General features: G+C 38.6%; 2 protein-coding genes across 2 annotated transcripts in view; one reads left to right on the forward strand and one right to left on the reverse strand.

The window, feature by feature from the left end:
* IQCB1 (IQ motif containing B1) overlaps positions 1-6,237 on the reverse strand; it is a 76,399-nt gene extending 70,162 nt beyond the window's left edge. The window contains exons 1-3 of the mRNA XM_023214512.1: positions 6,117-6,237; positions 5,542-5,632; positions 13-124 (exon numbers count right to left, since the gene is read on the reverse strand). Of these exons, the coding sequence (XP_023070280.1) occupies positions 13-112 (100 nt within the window). The 5' untranslated portion in view covers positions 113-124; positions 5,542-5,632; positions 6,117-6,237. The remainder of the gene's footprint in view (positions 1-12; positions 125-5,541; positions 5,633-6,116) is intronic.
* Positions 6,238-6,328: 91 nt separating this feature from the next.
* The window catches only part of EAF2 (ELL associated factor 2), a 57,943-nt gene continuing 44,334 nt past the window's right edge, over positions 6,329-19,937 (forward strand). The window contains exons 1-2 of the mRNA XM_023214527.2: positions 6,329-6,541; positions 15,711-15,805. Of these exons, the coding sequence (XP_023070295.1) occupies positions 6,436-6,541; positions 15,711-15,805 (201 nt within the window). The 5' untranslated portion in view covers positions 6,329-6,435. The remainder of the gene's footprint in view (positions 6,542-15,710; positions 15,806-19,937) is intronic.

The raw sequence follows: 19,937 nt of genomic DNA on the forward strand, positions 1-19,937 counted from the left end.
AGATTTTCTTACCTTTTAACTTCAACAGTATAACAGGGACATTCTGCTCAGGGCTTTTTGCAACTTCAGCAGCTATAGATAAGATCCTTGGGTCTGTACCTGTTGGCTTCATTTCTCATATTACCTATATTTTAACAGAACAAGAGAATAAAGGTCAAAAAGCCGTAAAATGTTCACTACCTAAATAATGTTTGAAATATAGTTTCAATATAAATAAAAACAGCTTTTCTTGCCTTATTTGAGAAGCAGAATATAGATTTTTTCATTTCTTCCTTATAGAAAACTGTTTTTTCTAACCAGTGTAAAAGAGGTCAAGATTCCTATACCTCACATGTAACAGCTATAACAGGTATTGTTTATTGTGCACTCACTAAGAGTCAGGAACTGTGATAGCAGTTTCACATTCTCTGTCTAATCTGCACCGTAATTCTAGGATAGGAATTAACTTCCTTTAATCATACAAGAAAAACTGCAAAAAAGAGCTAACATGACAGGCCTAAGACTACTATCCTTTCAAAGGTGTGCTTACAAGGTTGGCCCTTGACTAGCATCTAGAACTTGGATTTCAGGAGGGTTTCTACCATTCTCTGATAAGAGTGGCTCCCTGTGCTTAAAACTGTTTATGAAAAATAATGTGGTTCATGCTGAATACCTGCTTTCCTTCCAGGAGTCTTAGAATTCTGGTATATGCCAGCCAAGAGTACCTATATAAAGGGTGCCTATGTGGCCATCCTCCAATAAAAATTGTGATCACTGAGTGTCTAGTTGAGCTTCCCTAGTAGACAACGCTTCAAACATGTTGTCACAGCTGGCTGCTGGAGGAATTAAGCATACCCTATGTAACTCCACTGGGAGAGAACTCAGAAGCTTGCACCTGATTTCCTCTGGATTTCACCCAATACGCTTTTTCCCTTTGCTGATTTTGCTTTATTTCCCTTCACTGTAATAAATCATAGCTGTATAAGTATACTATGTTCTGAGTCCTGTGAGCCCTCCTAGTGAAGCACTGACTTTCAACACACTAATGCTCAGAAATGTTACATAAATATAAGATAATCAATGATTGCTTCTAAATAGTATAGTGAATAAGGCCAGGTGCAGTGGCTCACGCCTGTAATCCCAGCACTTTGGGAGGCCAAGGCAGGTGAATCACTTGCAGTCAGGAATTTAAGACCAGCCTGGCCAACATAGTGAAACCCCATCTCTATTAAGAATACAAAAATCAGGTGGGCATGGTAGTGTGTGCCTGTAATTCCAGTTACTCGGGAGGCTGAGGCAGGATAGCTTGAACCTAGGAGGCGGAGGATGCAGTGACCAGAGATCACATCACTGCACTCCAGCCTGAACAACAGAGCTAGACTATGTCTCAGAATAATAATAATAATAATAATAATAAATAAATAAGTAAATAGTATATTGAATAAAATCAATTCTCCTAACATTAAAAAACAAGGTCCACATCCTAATTGTTGCTAAAACTTTCTCTACGTAAAAAAGTTTAAGGCAGGAGAATCACTTGAGAATAGGTGTTCAAGACTAGCCTGGTCAACAAAGCAAAACTCTGTCTCTAAAAAAAATTTTTAAAGCATTTGAAGCTCAAAGATATCCTCACATAACAAAAGTGTATTTCCTTATTTATAATAAAGCTAACATGTATCAAGTGTTTAATATAAGCTAAGCACTGTGTTAATATACTATACACTGTCTTATCTAATCCTCACAACAGGGCTATGAAATAGAGCCTGTGATCATTTCCAAACGTATATATATATACATATACGTATCTATGTTTTTGTCCACAGTTCCTAGCTCATAGCTCCTATAGCCTTTGTTACAATATTGTTATATTAGGGTGCTTTAGGCTTCAGAAAACAGAATCTATCTCTGACTTTCTCCTCTCCTCCTTTCACCTGCTCCTTCCCTCCAAAGCAGAACTCTAATCATCCCTGCCTTTCTCTGACCTATCTTGTCTAGCTGTAGGTCATAAGACCCCTGTTTCAGAATGGGTCTTGCCCTGTATCCTGGAAGGAATGCTGCATAGAGAAGCCAAGAAGAATCTGAGCAGCCAGGCCTTGCTGGGTCTCCCCACTCAGTCTATTAGTATTAGATTATATCTTTTTTTGTCCAATCACATTTCCAAAATGATTGTCCACACTTCAGTCATGCCTATCCAATGAAATCTCCATAAAAGGCTCAAGAGGATGGGGTACAAAGAACTTCTGGATAGCTGAACATATGGAAGTTCCTGGAGGAACCTCCTGGATATCACACCCAGGGAGGACATTGGAAACTCTGTGCCCCTTCCCATACTTCACAGTATGCATCTCTTTATTTGTATCCTAATATCTTTTTTTTTTATGAGACAGGATCTCACTCCTGTTGCCCAGGCTAGAGGGCAGTGGTACAATTATGGCTCACTGCAGCCTTTACTTCTCGGGTTCAGGTGATTCTCCCACCTCAGCCTCAGTCCCAGTAGCTAGGACTATAGGTGCAAGCCATTACGCTAGGCTGCTTTTTTGTACTTTTAGTAGAGACCGAGTTTCTCCATGTTGCCCAGGGTCTCTGTAGTATCTTTATAATAAACTGGAAAACATGTTTCCCTCAGTTATGTGAGCTCCCCGAGCAAATTAATACACCCCAAGGAGGGGGTGGTAGGATTCCCCATATATAGCTGGTTAGTCAGAAGCACAGGTAAAACAACCCAGGGCTTGCGACTAGCATCAGAAGTGGGGGCCACTCTTGCAGGACTAAGCCCTAAACCTGAGGGATCTGACCCTATCTCCAAGTAGACAGTATCAGAACTGAATTAGAAGATACCCAGCTTGCGTCCGTTGCAGAATTGATTGCTTGCTTGTTGGTGGGAGAAATCTCCACACATTTGGTCACAGAATTCTTTTGTGTCGTCATGATGTGAGAGCAAAAACTGTTTTTCCATTCATATATCTCTTATTAGGTACAATATAAATCATTAAAAGACAGGTTTGCTGAAAATACTTTAAAGAAAGCCCAGTGCAACTCCTGGCACATAGTAATCACAAAACTTTCAAAGAGAGTGCATATCGTTATCTCATTCTTTCCAAATGGCTGCATTATGCTACATTTCCTTTTTAAGAATGCAGCAAAATATATCTAAACATCACCTCTACTCAAGCCGTATGCTATTACAAGCAACACTGCAATGAATATACACATTATCCTTTATATTTTTGCCAATCTATTACATGATAATTGGTATGATTGTGTTTTAATTTGTATTTCTTTGATTATTAGGGAGGTCAGGCACATTTCACATTCACTGGCCATTATTTATATATTTTCTATTCATATCCTTTGACTATATTTCTATTGGTTTGTCTTACTCTTTTGCAGAAGCTTTTCATACATGGATAGGAATCTTTTCTCTTTTATATTGGTTATAACATTTTCTCCTTGGTTGTCATTTATTTTTTTAAATTTGACTATGGGGTCTTTACCATAATTTTACAATTTTTTTTTTTTTGAGAGAGTCTCACTCTGTTTACCCTGGCTGCAGTGCAGTGGTGCAATCTCAGCTCACTGTATCCTCCACCTTCTGGGTTCAAGTGATTGTCATGCCTCAGCCTCCCGAGTAACTGGGATTACAGGCATGTGCCATCGTGCCCAGCTAATTTTTGTATTTTTAGTAGAGATGGGGTTTCACCATATTGGCCAGGCTGGTCTTGAACTCTTGACCTCAAGTGGTCTGCCCACTTTGGCCTCGCAAAGTGCTGGGATTACAGGCATGAGCCACAGCGCCCAGCCATTTTTACAATTTTTACATACTGAAATATAACAATCTTTTCCTCTATGGCGTCTGTCTTTTGTGTCATGTTTAGAAAGGTCCTCTCTAACCCAAGAGGTAAAAAACATTCTCCAAATCTCTATTTTTTTTGGTTTTGTTCCTTACATATCTTCGAAAGTAAGGTATTTTTGTGAATGGTGTCACATAAGAATCTGAATGTTTAATGTTAAAGTTATTGATGGATTAAAAAATGCACATAACAGTCCTAAATTCATAAGGTAACTAGTTATGAATAGACAACAAAAACAATCTGAAATGTCACATTTTCATGCACTACGTATACATACACATACACAGGGTATCTTTTTGGACTCTACTTAGTTTCTAGTAATTTAATCTATTTGTCTATTCTTAAGCTAGTACAACATAATTCATTTTAATATATGTTTGGATAAAATTCACCTCAGAAGGTAAGCTTCATGAGGGCAACCTACCTATCCCTTAGAGATGATTAAATGAGTTAATACATGAAAGCAATTGGAACAATTCCTGGCACATAAGAGTTCTCCAAATGGTTATTATTAAAGCCCAGCTCTACCATCATACTACATTTAAGACCATCTTTGGCGGCTGCTTTCTTATATCTTTGGCTCACAACTATATTCCCAGTGGCTAGACTAGTACCTGGCACGTAGTAGGATTTACTAAATACATGTTGAAAGAATGAGTAAATGCACAAACCTCAGGCATTCTGAGCCTCAATTTCCTGACTTTCTGTTTTTCTCTTGTTATAATACAGAAAGCTCAGATTTATGGTTGGAAACCTCTCTAAAGTAAAACAGGCTCAAAACAATTTGTGCCCTCCTGGTTACCATAATAAAACATCACTAAATCATTATTGTCATCAACAAACATGTGTAGAACAGTATGGTAGATGTAGGGGACACAAAGATTCCACACAAGACATACTCTCTGCTATTGTTCTGGTTGGGAAAGAAAAGTATGTATATGTACATGTGTACACACACACACATATTAAAAAATATACTTAAGAATATCAGATACATGTTAAATGCTAAATAGATGACACAGATAAGAATACAGGCCATAAAGTCAGATGACTGGGCTTCTCTGAACCACTTTTCTTGCTGTAAACAAAATAGCAATTCCTACCTCCTAGAATGATTCTATTTAGAAGAGGCAGCCACCAAGATGGTCTTAAAATGTAACATTAAGTGTAGAGCTGGACCTTAAATAATAACCATTTGGAGACCTCTTATTATGCTCCAGGAATTGTTCTAATTGCTTTCATGTATTAACTCATTTAATCATTCCAACAACTCTAAGGAACGGGTACTATTATTTTTCCCCCAATTTGAACAATGAGCATACTTAAACTCTGGAGAATGTAATTAGCTGGCACAAAGTCACACTGTTAAGTATAAAGCAGGAGTTCAAACTGGAGCCACCATCTGGCTTAAAGCATTTAACTACGATATGAAACAGCTTCGGCACACCTTCAAAGGGTAGGATTTACACAGACAGGTTGAAGGAGACATAGTCACCTACCCAAAAATCAATTGACAAATGTGACTAAGGCAGAAGGTGAGGGAGTGCAGTTGGACTGCGTAATTCCCCTGAAAAACCACCTGTTATGGAAACCATCCGTAAACTTTCTCTTGAGTGTTTCTCCTTATAATTCAACACCTCTCCCATCTTTACATTAAATTCATGAAATTTGACACAAAAAGACAATTATTTATCTATTTTAATGCTACTACCCTGTTGCCAGGCCACTGGGGCCGGCCCAGCCTCTTGACTCTTCTGGAATCACTTCTCCCTCGCCGCGCCTGTTACTGCCTCCACGGATCACTGTGAGGAAAATAAATGACAAGGATATTCAGTGCGATCCTGTTGCGGCTGATCCTAAATGTCTGCAGTTCCTATCTCCGAATCCTCTTTTTCCTCCCCACTACACATCCCCTTCTCCAGTCCTAAGACCACAAGAAACTTCCTCTGATACAAAAAGGTCAGAAAACGATTACTGAGGTAACAGCGTCGCTTCAAATCCAAGGACCGAGATTCTGGGGCCGCGGGGCCCCTTTACTCCAGATTCTAGACCCGGACTTCGCGCTACCAGGCCTTGGACAACACTAGGCCCTGTGCCCGGACACTGCACCTCCCCAGGCCTCAGTTTCCACACCAGATCTCTACAGAGTGGGCGTGAGGGCAGGCCGATTCTCCCGTTAAGAGCTCTTACACGCCGGCTGACTTCGTCCAGAAGCCTGGGGTCCTGGCCTCCCGGTAGGCACCCTGGGGCCCTCTCCCTCCCCAGCCACCACCTCAGATAAGTTACCTCATCCTCGCTTCGCGTTCTTCCACAAAAGAACCCGGCTCCCACGCCACACCACAGCGCCGCGGCCTTCCCGGGACCGCCTGCGTCGCGACGCGGGAAGGGGCCTGGAGGCGGGACCAGGGGCCTCGGAGTCAAGGGGCGGAGCGCCCTTTGCCAATAAGCCAATCAGAACGTGATGCTCCCGGTGGGGCGGTGCGCGTCGGGCGCGGGGTGGAGTCTGTGGTGACTCGGCTGGCGGGATCAAGTGCAGCTGCTTCAGGCTGAGGTGGCAGATAGTGAGCACTGGCGGCGGAGTTAAAGTCAGAGCAGGAGAGTAAAGATGAACAGCGCAGCGGGATTCTCACATCTAGACCGTCGCGAGCGGGTTCTCAAGTTAGGGGAGAGTTTCGAGAAGCAGCCGCGCTGCGCCTTCCACACTGTGCGCTGTGAGTGAGGACCGCCCGGGGATAGAGGGGGAGCCTCCCGGGATGGGGGTGAAGAGGCACAAACTCCTCTGGGTTTTGTTCCCACAGTCTGCCTTACACTGTTGGAGACTACGGGGCGGGGAGTGGGGGAGGCAGCGCGATCCTCTACCCTGCTCGGAGTCTTAGGGGATCGGCGGAAGGAATCCGAGTAGAGCAAATGTGGGTAAACCCTAGACAGAGCGTTGAGACCGACAGACAGGAAGGGAAAGTGTGAAAAAAGTCTGTAGAGGTGACTGTGGAGACAGACGTGACAGGTGGATGATGTAAGGGTGGACACGAAGATAATAAGGTGACAAATGGGAAAGGACTAAGGACCGAATGCCGGGGAAATTGAATGCTTTGAGGCTGATGGGGCAATATCCTCTCTTTTCTTCACTTTTTCTCACCTCTGGCAGATGAGAGTTCTTATTTGGTGTGTTCTTTGCAAAGGGAGAAATTCTCAACCACCCCAGTGATCTATATATCTCTTTGGACCCCAGATTTCACTCAGTTATCAAATACTTATTATCAAAGTATTCGAGGGTGTGTTATTAATTTCTTTATTTGGAAGATGCTTACCTCCCTATGATTTCTATCCTTTGGTTTTCTTTATGTCCTCTGGAAGTAGTTTTAATAAATTATTCTCTTTTATGTTGTTGGAGCAGAAAAAGGAGCTCTTTTGTTGCTTTAACAGTTGGACGATATAGATTCCAGGAAGGAAAACATAGCACACAAGTTTTTATGTGTAAGATATTCGTTTTTTTGCATAACAGCTGTCATAGAATTGTAGAGCGGGAAGGAAACTTCGAGATCACTGAATCATAACCTCTCATTTTTCTGTGGTAAAATTGTAAGTATTTTTTCACTTCCTTTCCTCAGCCTTGCCCTTCCTTAATATTTCATCATTCCGCCTTTCTCAGTCATTCTGCCCTCGGGTTGTTTAAAGACCTTTATGGTTTTTACTCTGAAATGTTCCACGGTTCAATCAAAACAACTAATTAAAGCATACATTCTCCCAAAAGTTTATTTAAGTTGTAGATAATTTAGTTACAGTTACTCAGAGTAAAGGTATGAAGAACCACTGGTTTTAACCCTGCAAGAATATATTTACTAAAAGGGGTTTTTAAAGCAAAATTAACATCCAATTGGTAGACTAAATGGGTGAGATATTTGTGAACAGAAAATCTTCAACAGTGTCCCTTGTTTATTCTTCTTTATCATATACTTTCTCATCCAGAGCTCCCCACAATGAGATAGTTAGTGCTATGCTGGCTCTGCAGTTTCTCTCTCTCGTCAGTCCAATTTTCCGGAAGTGTGATATGTGTCTTTATCTGGTTTCTCCATGCCTTTTTCTCAAATAGTATCTATTCTCTCCTTTTCTCTTCATTCTCCAGTACACAATAGTCTTAATATTAATTTTTCAAGTTACAAGGGCTTAAGATTATAAAAATTTGCTTAAGAATATATTTCTACATGATTTGGGTATATATTCTCTTATGTAAGGCACAAACCCCAATTTAAATGAATAAAAAATTACCTTTGAAAATAATCTTGCAGGTCCTTCAAAGCCTTTCATTTATAAAGGTTCTGAAAATGCCAGTATCTTGAAAGTCAGAGGATCAGATGATCCAGCTACAAGAATGAAAATAAACAAAAATAAGCAAAACAACAATAATAATGACAAAAATAAATAAACAAATAAACGTAGATGTTTGAATATACACTTAGTTCTGTGGAAGACAGAACTATTAGAAAGGTTTTCAGTCCTTCTTTTCTTTTTTTTTTTTTTTTTTTTTGTTGTTGTTGAAGCAGGTGTAGTAATGGCACAGAATCATTTTAGATTTATTTAAATAAAACTGCTCATCATTCTTGAGGACAGATTCGTTTCCAATGTAATCCTCACTCTTAAGAACTCAGAGTGAGGGATGAAAACTGTAGAATAGTATGAAGCTGATGTTATAGGTGAAGATAAGGTGAACCTAATTTATAACCAGCCCTCAAGCCAATGTCATTGGAGAGAAAGTAATATTCTGCCTTTATTTACAGGAGCAATTCTGCCTGTCTGATATAAGACTTCAGGCAAACCTGGATGTGAATTCCACCACCTGACTTTGGGAACATTCTCTAAGCTCTCAACCTCAGTTTTCTTATGGCTAAATGATAATAGTAATATTTACATTTCATGGTTTTTGTAAGGATTAAATAAGGCAGCATAAACAACCTGGCACAATATTTACCACAGGGTAGAGAATAAATAGTAGTCACCATTAATGTTGAAGAGTTATATTCATATGTGTATGAGGGGTGCTAATGAATGTAATTTAGTCAGACTTTGAAACAGCATTTATCTGGGTTCAGCAATTAAAAACTATCAAAAAGATAGTCTGCCATGTGGTAGGAAGGGCATGGGATGTTCTATCAATGATAAGCTGAATCCTTAGCAACAGATGTTTACTGGGTAGAAGAGTTTCAACAACAGGACCTACTAGAATCAATTTTGAATTGGGAGTAGCACTAGTTTTACTATTTATATCCAGATAAGGGAATGAATTGTGAAATCCTAAGTTTGTAAATGACACCACTATTTTGTGTCCTTAAATGATGAGCTAATGAGCAGTGTGGGTTTTGGAGTTGGTTGAATTCATTCAAATCCCAGAAAATAAACTGATGATAATAATTGTGGATTCTTATGAAAATATTGACATTATGTGATGCTGCAGTCAAAATAATCAGAAAAGCGATAAACATTGGCAGAAAAAATATTAAATACAAAGTAAAAAATGGTTTTCTACTCTTCATGCAATATAATAAGTAATTCCATTGCAAACCTGAAAAAAATTGCATAGATGAAAGAAATCCAGAGAGAATAAATAAATGGCAAAGTTGGTGGTAGGGTTTCCAAACCAAGAAGAACTGAGAAATGAACTATTTAGTCTGGAATCATAGCAACTTAGAAGAGAATACATTTGACATTTAGAAGCATACAGAAAGCATGAACATGAGATTATTCAACAAATTCTTTAATTCTAGAACTAAACCACTTGAAACTCAGAAGTTATATACTTTTAAAAAAGTGTGTGAAGACAAAAGACAACACTGCTTGATATAACGAGTAATAAAGAGTAAAGAGTAGAATTTATTAATCCCAACAGTAGAATAATTATAAATGTAAAGAGATTCAAAATAGTTTTGTTAGATTTATTTATTATGAATTCATGTTTATCATTAAGTAAAGCTAAAGATATTTTGCATACATTTGTCTCTTGCAGATAATCTCATATACTATAGGCATTTAGGTAGCCTTCAGGGACCTGTGAACCCCTTGGGATTATACAGTATTTGATATGTATGTTCATATATGTATTTTTCTGTGGAGAGGATCAATGATTGGTCTATAATTTTCATCAGGTTTTCATAGGGATTTATGACTGTCTCTCATCTCCTAGTACTGCTCCCCATACACACACATACAAGTTAAGATCTGTGGATGTAAGACAAATAGGCTATATAATATGAGATAAAGTATGTGGCTTTATGATACTTTATGAGTCTCTGACTTCATCATTTGTTGACTTCATTACTTTAGAGGAGTTCCCCATTAGTAAAAGGTGGGCAAAATGTTCAACCCAAAAGTTTGTTGTGAAGATTAAAATTGATAGTATATTGTAATGAAAAAAATCACTTCATAAACACTAAAACAGAGGTTATAGATTAATAGCATATAAGCTGAACTTGACTTTAGAAATGCTTTATTTGGTCCACACCATTGTTGTTTTATCTTGAGTTAGTTGCAAATACTTAACATTCAGGACCTTTTATATAAAAATCTTTTATATAAAAATCTAGATTTTCAGCTTATCTTTAAAAATGATAAACTGACAACATTGAGCCCATATCTTCTCTTGGCAGCAGTTGGGTGAAGCAGTGTTGTGAGATTGGGCTTATTCATCCTTGATGTCACTGTAATTCCCACTGGTCATCTTGATTGTCTGGGTTACCTTGCTGGCCTGTCTAAAGCATCATTTAGCTGTAGTTAGATGACAACCATACCTTCCAGTATTTCCCTTTGTGTCACTGTGAGAAACATATTAGAAGTCAGAGAGCCATAGTTTTATTCTGGGATGTCATTTCTAAGGTTTTAAATATTTATCATAGAAAAACCTTTATTGCCAAATGGATGCTGTCTATGAGAACAGAAGTATACTAGTGAAAAGTACAAAAGGAAAATGGCAGTCTACCCTAAAGAGATTGAGAGTTTTGAAATAGAGATGAATCTGACCCACAGAAAATAATTAGAAAACAAGCATTTTACACATAATTTAACACCTTATATATACTTAAAATAAGTTTAGAAGTGATTCAGAGAAGAGTGAACAATATGAACCTGAATGAACTACAAGATTTCTTGTATATCCATTACATTAAAGGCACTGTGCTAGAGCCACTATCTGGAGAAATTAAAGTATGAGTACTGTGCTTTAAAAAATTACAATCTAATAGGACATGTCCACGAAAAAGTAAATAATAGGCCAGGCACCGTGCCTCACGCCTGTAATCCCGGCACTTTGGGAGGCTGAGGAGGGTGGATCATGAAGTCTGGAATTAAAGACCAGCCTGGTCAAGATGGTGAAACCCTGGCTCTACTCAAAATACAAACATTAGCCAGGCGTGGTGGTGGGCGCCTGTAATCCAGCTTCTTGGAAGGCTGAGAGGGAGAATTGCTTGAACCCAGGAGGCAGAGGTTGCAGTGAGCCGAGATCACGCCACTGCATTCCAGCCTGGGTGACAGAGCGAGACTCCCTCAGGAAAAGAAAAAAAAAAAATGACGGGCGCAGTGGCTCACACCTGTAATCCCAGCACTTTGGGAGGCCAAAGCGGGCGGATCACGAGGTCAGGAGTTCCAGACCAGCCTGACCAACATGGAGAAATCCTGTTTCTACTAAAAATATAAAAATTAACGGCCTGTGGTGGTGCGTGCCTGTAGTCCCAGCTACTCAGGAGGCTGAGGCAGGAGAGTCGTTTGAACCAGGGAGGCGGAGATTGTAGTGAGCCGAGATGGCGCTACTGCACTCCAGCCTGGTGACAGAGCGAGATGTCATCTCAAAAAAAAAAAAAAAAAAGGGCCGGGTGTGGTGGCTCACGACTGTAATCCCAGCAGTTTGGGAGACCGAGGCGGGCGGATCACGAGGTCAGGAGATCAAGACCATCCTGGCTAACATGGTGAAACCCCGTCTCTACTAAAAATACAAAAATATTAACTGGGAGTGGTAGCGGGCGCCTGTGGTCCCAGCTACTCGGGAGGCTGAGGCAGGAGAACGGCGTGAAGCTGGGAGCAGAGGTTGCAGTCAGCCGAGATCGCGCCACTGCACTGCAGCTTGGGGGACAGAGTGAGACTCCGTCTCAAAAAAAAAGGGGGGGGGGTAAATAATATCAGGTAGGTAGTTTATATTAGATTTTAATTAATGGTTTAGTAAATGCTACGGGAATGGAGAAGAACTTGAGATTCTGGAGAGTACGGAAGGAACTGCACCCTGAAATGACTTCAGAGAAGGGGAGACTTTGAAATAGGATTCAAATTCTAAGAGCGCAAAAGGATAGAGAAAAGCAGAAGGGCAGACCATAAGGTATTCCAGTAGTTTAGCTGATTGAAAACTAGCTTGTCCACAGCAAGAATGGAAGGGGATGGCTTTGAAAAATATTAAAGAAGATGTAATAATTAGATGTAAATGATGAAGTACATAGAGGAATATTTAGAGTAATATTTAGATTGATGAGCAGAACTTTGAAGAATAGTTAAAATTAGAAAGTTGAGGACCGCCAGGCACGGTGGCTCCCGCCTATAATCCCAGCAGTTTGGGGGGCCAAGGCAGGCGGATCACCTGAGGTCAGGAGTTCAATTCCAGCCTGACCAATTTGGTGAAACCCCGTCTCTACTAAAAATACAAAAATTAGCCGGGGTGTGGTGGCGCGGGCTTGTAATCTCAGCTACTCAGGAGGCTGAGGCAGGAGAATCACTTGAACCCAGGAGGCGTACAGTGAGCCGAAATTGTGCCACTGCACCCCGCCTAGGCGACAGAGGGAGACCCTGTCTCAAAAAAAAGAAAGAGAAGGGAAGAGAAGAGAGAAGAGAAGAGAAGAGAAGAGAGGAGAGAAGAGAAGAGAAGAGAAGAGAAGAGAAGAGAAGAGAAGAGAAGAGAAGAGAAGAGAAGAGAAGAGAAGAGAAGAGAAGAGAAGAGAAGGGAAGAGAAGAGAAGAGAAAAGTTGAGGACCAGCCAGGTGCAGTGGCTCATGCCTGTAATCCCAGCACTTTGGGAGGCTGAAAAGGGTGGAACATTTGAGGCCAGGAATTCAAGGCCAGCCTGACCAACATGGTGAAACCCCGTGTTTACTAAAAATATAAAAAATGAGGCCGGTCACGGTGACTCATGCCTGTAATCCCAGAACTTTGAGAGGTCGAGGCGGGCGGATCACGAGGTCAGGAGTTCGAGACCAGCCGGACCAACATGGTGAAACCGTCTCTACTAAAAATACAAAAATTAGCTGGGTGTGGTGGCGCGCGCCGGTAATCCCAGCTACTCAGGAGGCTGAGGCAGAAGAATCGCTTGAACCCGGGAGGCGGAGGTTGCAGTGGGCTGAGATGGCACCACTGCACTCCAGTCTAGGAGACAGAGAGACTCCCTCTCAGAAAAAAAAAAAAAAAAAATTATCCAGGGGTGGTAGTGCGTGCCTGTAATCCCAGCTACTCAGGAAATTGAGGCAGGAGGACCGCTTGAATCTGGGAGACAGAGGTGCAGTGAGCCGAGATCTAGCCACTGCACTCCAGCATGCAGGACAGAATGAGTCTCTGTCTCAAAAAAATAATAATAAATAAAGTTGAGGATCAACAAAGTCCACTAGTATGGGCACCCACATAGGCCATGATGATAGCTTATTTATAAATAGTGAAAGCTTTTATGAGGCAGTTACTTCATTTCTACTGTATATATCCATATAAAATGACTTTGGTTATTATTTCAGATTCACAAATGGTATTTGCTAGCCCAAACTAAACTTTTTTTCTCACTTTGCTGACATTTATATATCTTGGCCAGCCTTTCATCTTTTTATTCTAATTGGATTTTGTAGTTCTTTTTTCTAGCTTTAGAAAACAGTTGCATGATCCTGGGCAAGGAACTTAATTTTTTCCACCCTCACTTCCCTTATCTGTAAGATAGGGGTATTCACTACTTTTCAGGATTGGTGTGAAGTTTCAAAGTAAACGTCATCAGGTAAACCTTTTAAAATTGATCAGCATGTAATAACTGTTATTATTGTTGTTTTTGTTCATATCTGTGTTCATTCTCTTAGATTTTCTGGCTTCTCTTCTACTTTATCCCTATGATACTTACTCAAGTTCAGTTCTAATTTTTTTCTCCTCAATAGCACTGTCCTTTCAACAACTGACATTATTTAACACTTATTTCCCTCAGTCCAAACCCTCTTTCAAGCATCTAAAACTTAACACTTCAATTATACCTTTCACTTTTCTCACCTTGCCACTACTAACAAACTCCTCAATTTATTTTCAGTCTGATCTTTATCCTTTGATTCTTCAGTTATACATTCTAGAGATACATTGAAAATCAAAACACTTTCACATTTTCATATTGCTTATGCTATTTTTATATCTGTATCTTAAAATCTAGGAATAAGCACCAAGAATTTAAGAGACAGTTATTGCATCTATTCAGTTTTGAATTAAAGTGCCATGAAGAATAAACTATATTATAAAAATACTTTCTGTAAATTGTTTATATTCATTTGCATTTATGTTTGTTTAAGGAATAGAGGAGTGAATTTCATTTCTTTCAGAGTTGTTATGAGAAGTAAATATGAAGTGTTAAGCATGGTGCCTGGCATGTAGTAAGTGTTCCATAAATGTCAGCTATTTTAATTGTCATTGTGAAGCAGGACTAGCCTTGTTTATTGACAGAGCAATAATTTGACGATTATTGGAAAATTCTCTTCTCCCAACGTTTGCTAATTATAATTCCCTACATTCCACTTACAAATATTCATTACTTTGGATTTAGACTTTTTTCCTTTGGGGCCTTTTTGTTAATGTAAGATGAATCTTTAGGAATAATGGGTAATAACTGGGAGGGGCCTCTGTGGAGCTGGTAATGTTCTGTTTCTTGATTTGGTTGGTGGTTACATGTGTCACTTTGTAAAAGTCAAAAGTTAATTTGTGTTCTCTTTTGCATTATACTATATTTTAATAAGGAGTTCATATAATATACCACAGGGAACTATATATCAGAATTATTAGTTGTTGCTGTATATTGGTATGAGTTAGTTTTAAATGGCTTTCATTGCTTAGAGGTTTTTAAGCTTGTTTAACATGTGAAATATCTTAGTACCCTGAATTTCCTCCTACATGATAGATTTTAATGGCATCATTTGAACAATGATTTAACTCAAGATTAAATTTTATTTTAAGATCTTATAAAGTGACAGATTTGGTTAAATTAAACATCATTTAGTGGTGTACATATTCATGAAAAAACTGTTAAACTAGAAACATTACTTTTTCTTAAGTTTATTCATTAATATGTACTGTTTTGCTATGTATTCATTCATTTTGTTCTGCTAGAATGACAGACAAGTAGCAGTAGGCATCAAAGGTGCTTAAAAAAAAATTTATGGGCCAACATTCATGAACTAAGTCAACAGCCATTAAAAATAACATAAAAAAGAAAAATTTATGGGAAAAAAGGACTGAAAATTGAAAACATTCTACCTATATCAGTTTTTTAGCAAGTTGTGAAAACACTGACATTATTTACTTTTTAGCAGTAGAACACATTAGTCAGGTTCATCTTGGTCTAAACAGGATTCTATGGAAGCATGAATGTGAGTAATTCTGTTTTAGAGTATAGCTATTTCTTTTTCTCAGAATTATGCATACAGAAATAAACAAATAAAATACAAAATACTTTTTTATTACAAAATACGTTTTTGTATTTTATTTGTTCATTTGTAATATGAAGACTTTAAACCATTTTAATTACAAAGCTCTTAAAAATGATTTATCATTCTGAAACATGCTCATAATTTTTATATCCAAATATCATTACATTTTATAAAAATTGGTATTTGTATCTATTTTTAGATGACTTCAAACCTGCTTCTATTGACACTTCTTGTGAAGGACATCTTGAGGTCGGTGAAGGTGAACAGGTGACCATAACTCTGCCGAATATAGAAGTGAGTATTTCTATATATTTAAAGTGATCACTTTTGTGGGATGCTCAATAAATTTAAATGAAAACTATTGCAGAATTTGTGTAGTGATAATTGGGTAAAGTAATAAGCAGAGAAAAGCAAAAACCATATTGTAAACTACTTTAGGCAGAAACATCTTAAAATACTTTAGTCCATTTAATAGTTCCAAGAACTGTCATAGCGAATGATTTGAAAAAAAATTGGAGTCTAAACAAATATTTATTAAATTCCTACTATAAGCCAGATTTTAAACACTGACCTTAGGATAGTAACATATCCCTTGCCTTCTAGTCCTAATCTTTTATAGCAGACAGACACAGAAACATCTAGTGTTATAAGTTAGAGCATATACAAAATTCTATGTAACCACATAAGTAGAAGCAGATACTCTACCTGGTGGAATCTTAAAAAGCTTCATAAAGCAAGCAATATTTCAGCTGAGCCTTTAAAGGACAAGTAAGATTTTATTGGGTAGATAAGGAGTAAAATAAGCAAACAGAACAGTATGTGAAAGGCTCTGATACTGAAAGAACAAAGCATTTGTGGAATAAGTGACTTTACATAGTACATCATAGTATAATGAAAAATGACGGCCGGGCATGGTGGCTTATGCTTGTAATCCCAGCACTTTGGGAGGCTGAGGCGGGAAGATCACGAGGTCAACAGATCGAGACCATCCTGACCAACATGGTGAAACCCGTCTCTACTAAAAATACAAAAATTAACCGGGTGTGGTGGCGCGCACCTGTAGTCTCAGCTACTTGGGAGCCTGAGGCAGGAGAATTGCTTGAATCTGGGAGGCAGAGGTTGCAGTGAGCCGAGATCAGGACACTGCACTCCAGCCTGCCGATTGGCGAGAATCCATCTCACAAAAAAAAAAAAAAAAGAAAAGAAAAGAAAAGAAAAAAGAAAAATGGGCCAGGAGCTGTGGCTCACGCTTGTAATCCCAGCACTTTGGGAGGCCGAGGTGGGTGGATCACCTGAGGTCAAGATCAACCTGGCCAACATGGTGAAGCCCGTCTCTACTAAAAATACAAAAATTAGCAGGGCGTGGTGGCTCACGCCTGTAGTCCTAGCTACTCGGAGGCTGAGGCAGAAGACTCGCTTAAACCCGGGAGGCAGAGGATGCAGTGAACCAAGATCGTGCCACTGCACTTGAATCGGGGCTACAGAGCACCACTCCTTCTCAAAAAAAAAAAAAGAAAAAAAGAAAAAAAAAGTCCGGGTACGGTGACTCACGCCTGTAATCCCAGCACTTTGGGAGGCTGAAGCGGGTGGATCGTGAGGTCTGGAGTTCGAGGCCAGCCTGGCCAACATGGTGATGCCTCGTGTCTACTAAAAATACAAAAATTAGCCAGTCGTGGTGGTGGGCGCCTGTAGTCCCAGCTATTTGGAAGGCTGAGGCAGGAGAATTGCTGGAACCCGGGAGGCAGAGGTTGTAGTGAGCCGAGATCACGCCACTGCACTCCAGCTTGGGCGACAAAGTGAGACTCCGTCTCAAAAAAAAAAGAAAGAAAGAAAAAGAAAAATGATTGATAGCAACAGAGACTAGAAAAGTAGGTCAAGATGAAATTGTGAAGGACATTTTATGTTGTAATGTAGAATTTGAACTTTAACCCATAGATATTAGAAAACCATTCCAAGTTTTAATACACAGAGGTAACATGATTAGATTTGTTAGATTAGAAAATCTCTTTCTTTTTAAAACCATTCTTCAAACTCTGGCTGAAAATCCAATGATTAGAATTCTAATGATTCAATTGTGTTTTTGAAAGAACTTCAGCAGGAGTTTGAGGAGTGGTTTTAAAAAGAAAGAGACTGTCAGGGAGGCCCTAACCAAAAGTTTTGTCCATTAAAAAAAATTCCAGATGTATCCGAGTAACGGTACCAAATACTATTTGCATAAAAATACAAGTTCTTTGTTGTATGCTCTAGTTTTCTCAGTCCTTTAGAAATTTTTGAGTATTCAGCTTAAGTTTCTTTTGCTTTTCTTTTATACTGACTTTATCTATTCTCAGAAAAAATCAAGACTGTAACTTTATACTTCAATATATAAAGAAAATGCTGGATTTTTTTTCTTTGTTTTGTTTAATTTTTGTAATAGGAGTGGTTTTGTGCTAGTCTGTCCACATTCTCCTTTATGCATTAATGAGATGGTTTACTATGGTTATATGTATAGCAAGTAAACTCTGTGTCCTCTCATCTGCTTTTTCTTATTTTTATCAGTTAACCATTTATTGAGAGCCCACTGTTATGTCAGACTGTATCAGTTACTATCTCTGGAGATTTTCCTAAGGCTAATTAAACGTGTAGGGGCTTTTTAATGAATATTTGCATTTGTTCTTTCTGGAACTGAAGGAAATGAAAAATATTTAGTATGAGATGTCGTAGATAAGTTAATCTTTCTATTACTCTGTTATGAAAAATTATTCAGGTTCTAGTATTTCTAAAACAATTTGGAAATTTAATCTCCAGTAACCTAAGGCTTCTTTGCTTTATGATGTTTATTAAAGGAAAACCTGAACCAACCACTGAATTTTAAGTTTAAAGCCTCACATTAACAGCAGGAACCATCGCGCCATTGCACTCCAGCCTGGGCAACAAGAGCGAAACTCTGTCTCAAAAAACAAACAAACAAACAACAACAACAACAACAAACAGGAACCACTATCTATTGTCTCAGGCTATATAGTATTATTGATCAGTCATTACTGATCAATGATTGGTTTGCAGAATCACTTTAGTTGGATTTTTTTTTTGCCAAGGAGAATATTGTTTTCTCAAGTTGCCATCCTCCTGTCCTCATCCCTTGCATTGCTCTTCTACTACAAACAAATGGGGATTGTTATGTTTAATAATAAACCCTTGTCATTCACTCATATCTTGCTTTAACCAAGAGTTACTATCTTCCAAGTGTTTGGTTATGGTCTCAATTGAAATATGTCTTAAAGGAAGCACAGTTATAGGAGGCCTATGTTTTCAAGCCTGCAAATTGTAAATTTCAGAAATTGTAAAGAAATCATTTGGGAAAAAGTCACTACCATCACCAACGCCCCTTTCCACAAGCCCCCAGAGATATGTCCAAAAAAGAATATGCCTCAGTATTTGTGTGTGTGTATATGCGTGGACATTCTGCGTGATAAGTCATATTCTAAGGTAGCTGCCACTGGGAATACAGAAGTAGACTAGACATAGTCAGTATCCTGAAACATTTTATCATTTAATGGGAGAGACAGGAAATAACTGATTAAAATGTAGAAATCTAAGAACTATAAAAAGATATACATAGAATATTATAGAAACAAGAAAGAGAGGTATCTCAGCCAGGGTACAGGGAGGACACATCAGGATACACTGAATTTTGAAGATGAGTTAAACTTACCCAGGTAAAGGAGAGAGGGAAGGACATTTTAGTCAGAGAAAAGAAAAAGACAAGGACTAAGATACAACAACAAAAGAAAGTTTGTTAAACATTTGAAGAACTACATATAATGCCTAGTGGCATATATGTAGTTACATATGTAGGCATATGTGTAGGCTAGGTTAAAAGGGGTGCATATGAGGACAAGGTGGGTAATATTTAGATATTTAGGAACCAGATTGATAAAGGGTCTATTATATAATATTAATTAATTATAACTCATTGAAACAATGAGAATGAAAGAGTTATTTAGATCACCATCTGTCAAAAGCAAGTATTGTTTCTCCTGGGTATGTAGTCCTTGAACAATCATGAATAACAATGGAAATTACATTCTCAAATAGACTTTGTGAGGGTTTCCCCCCTCCACTTAAAGAACATCTTTAAGCAGATAGGAGGTTTACTTTTCTTCAGTCATCTTAATTCTGTTGGTATTTTGTGGAAATGTAATAGTTATTAGTTTGAAGCATTTAGATTCTTCTATTTTCTATATGAACTTGCTTTCATCATCCTGGTATAACTGCCTAGGAAGCTTAGAGTCAGACCATAAAATAGAGCTTTTATTATATTATAATTTTAAGAGTACCTTTGGTTCTTTGGTAGGGTAGATTTTCTAATTCCGTTTGTGTTAGGTTTCTATGGTATTACCAAATAGAAGAAACTAATAAAAACGAACACTGATAGTCTGGTTAA

The sequence above is a fragment of the Piliocolobus tephrosceles genome, chromosome 2 (genome assembly GCF_002776525.5).
Source record: "Piliocolobus tephrosceles isolate RC106 chromosome 2, ASM277652v3, whole genome shotgun sequence".
In the NCBI taxonomy this organism is placed as follows: domain Eukaryota; kingdom Metazoa; phylum Chordata; class Mammalia; order Primates; family Cercopithecidae; genus Piliocolobus; species Piliocolobus tephrosceles.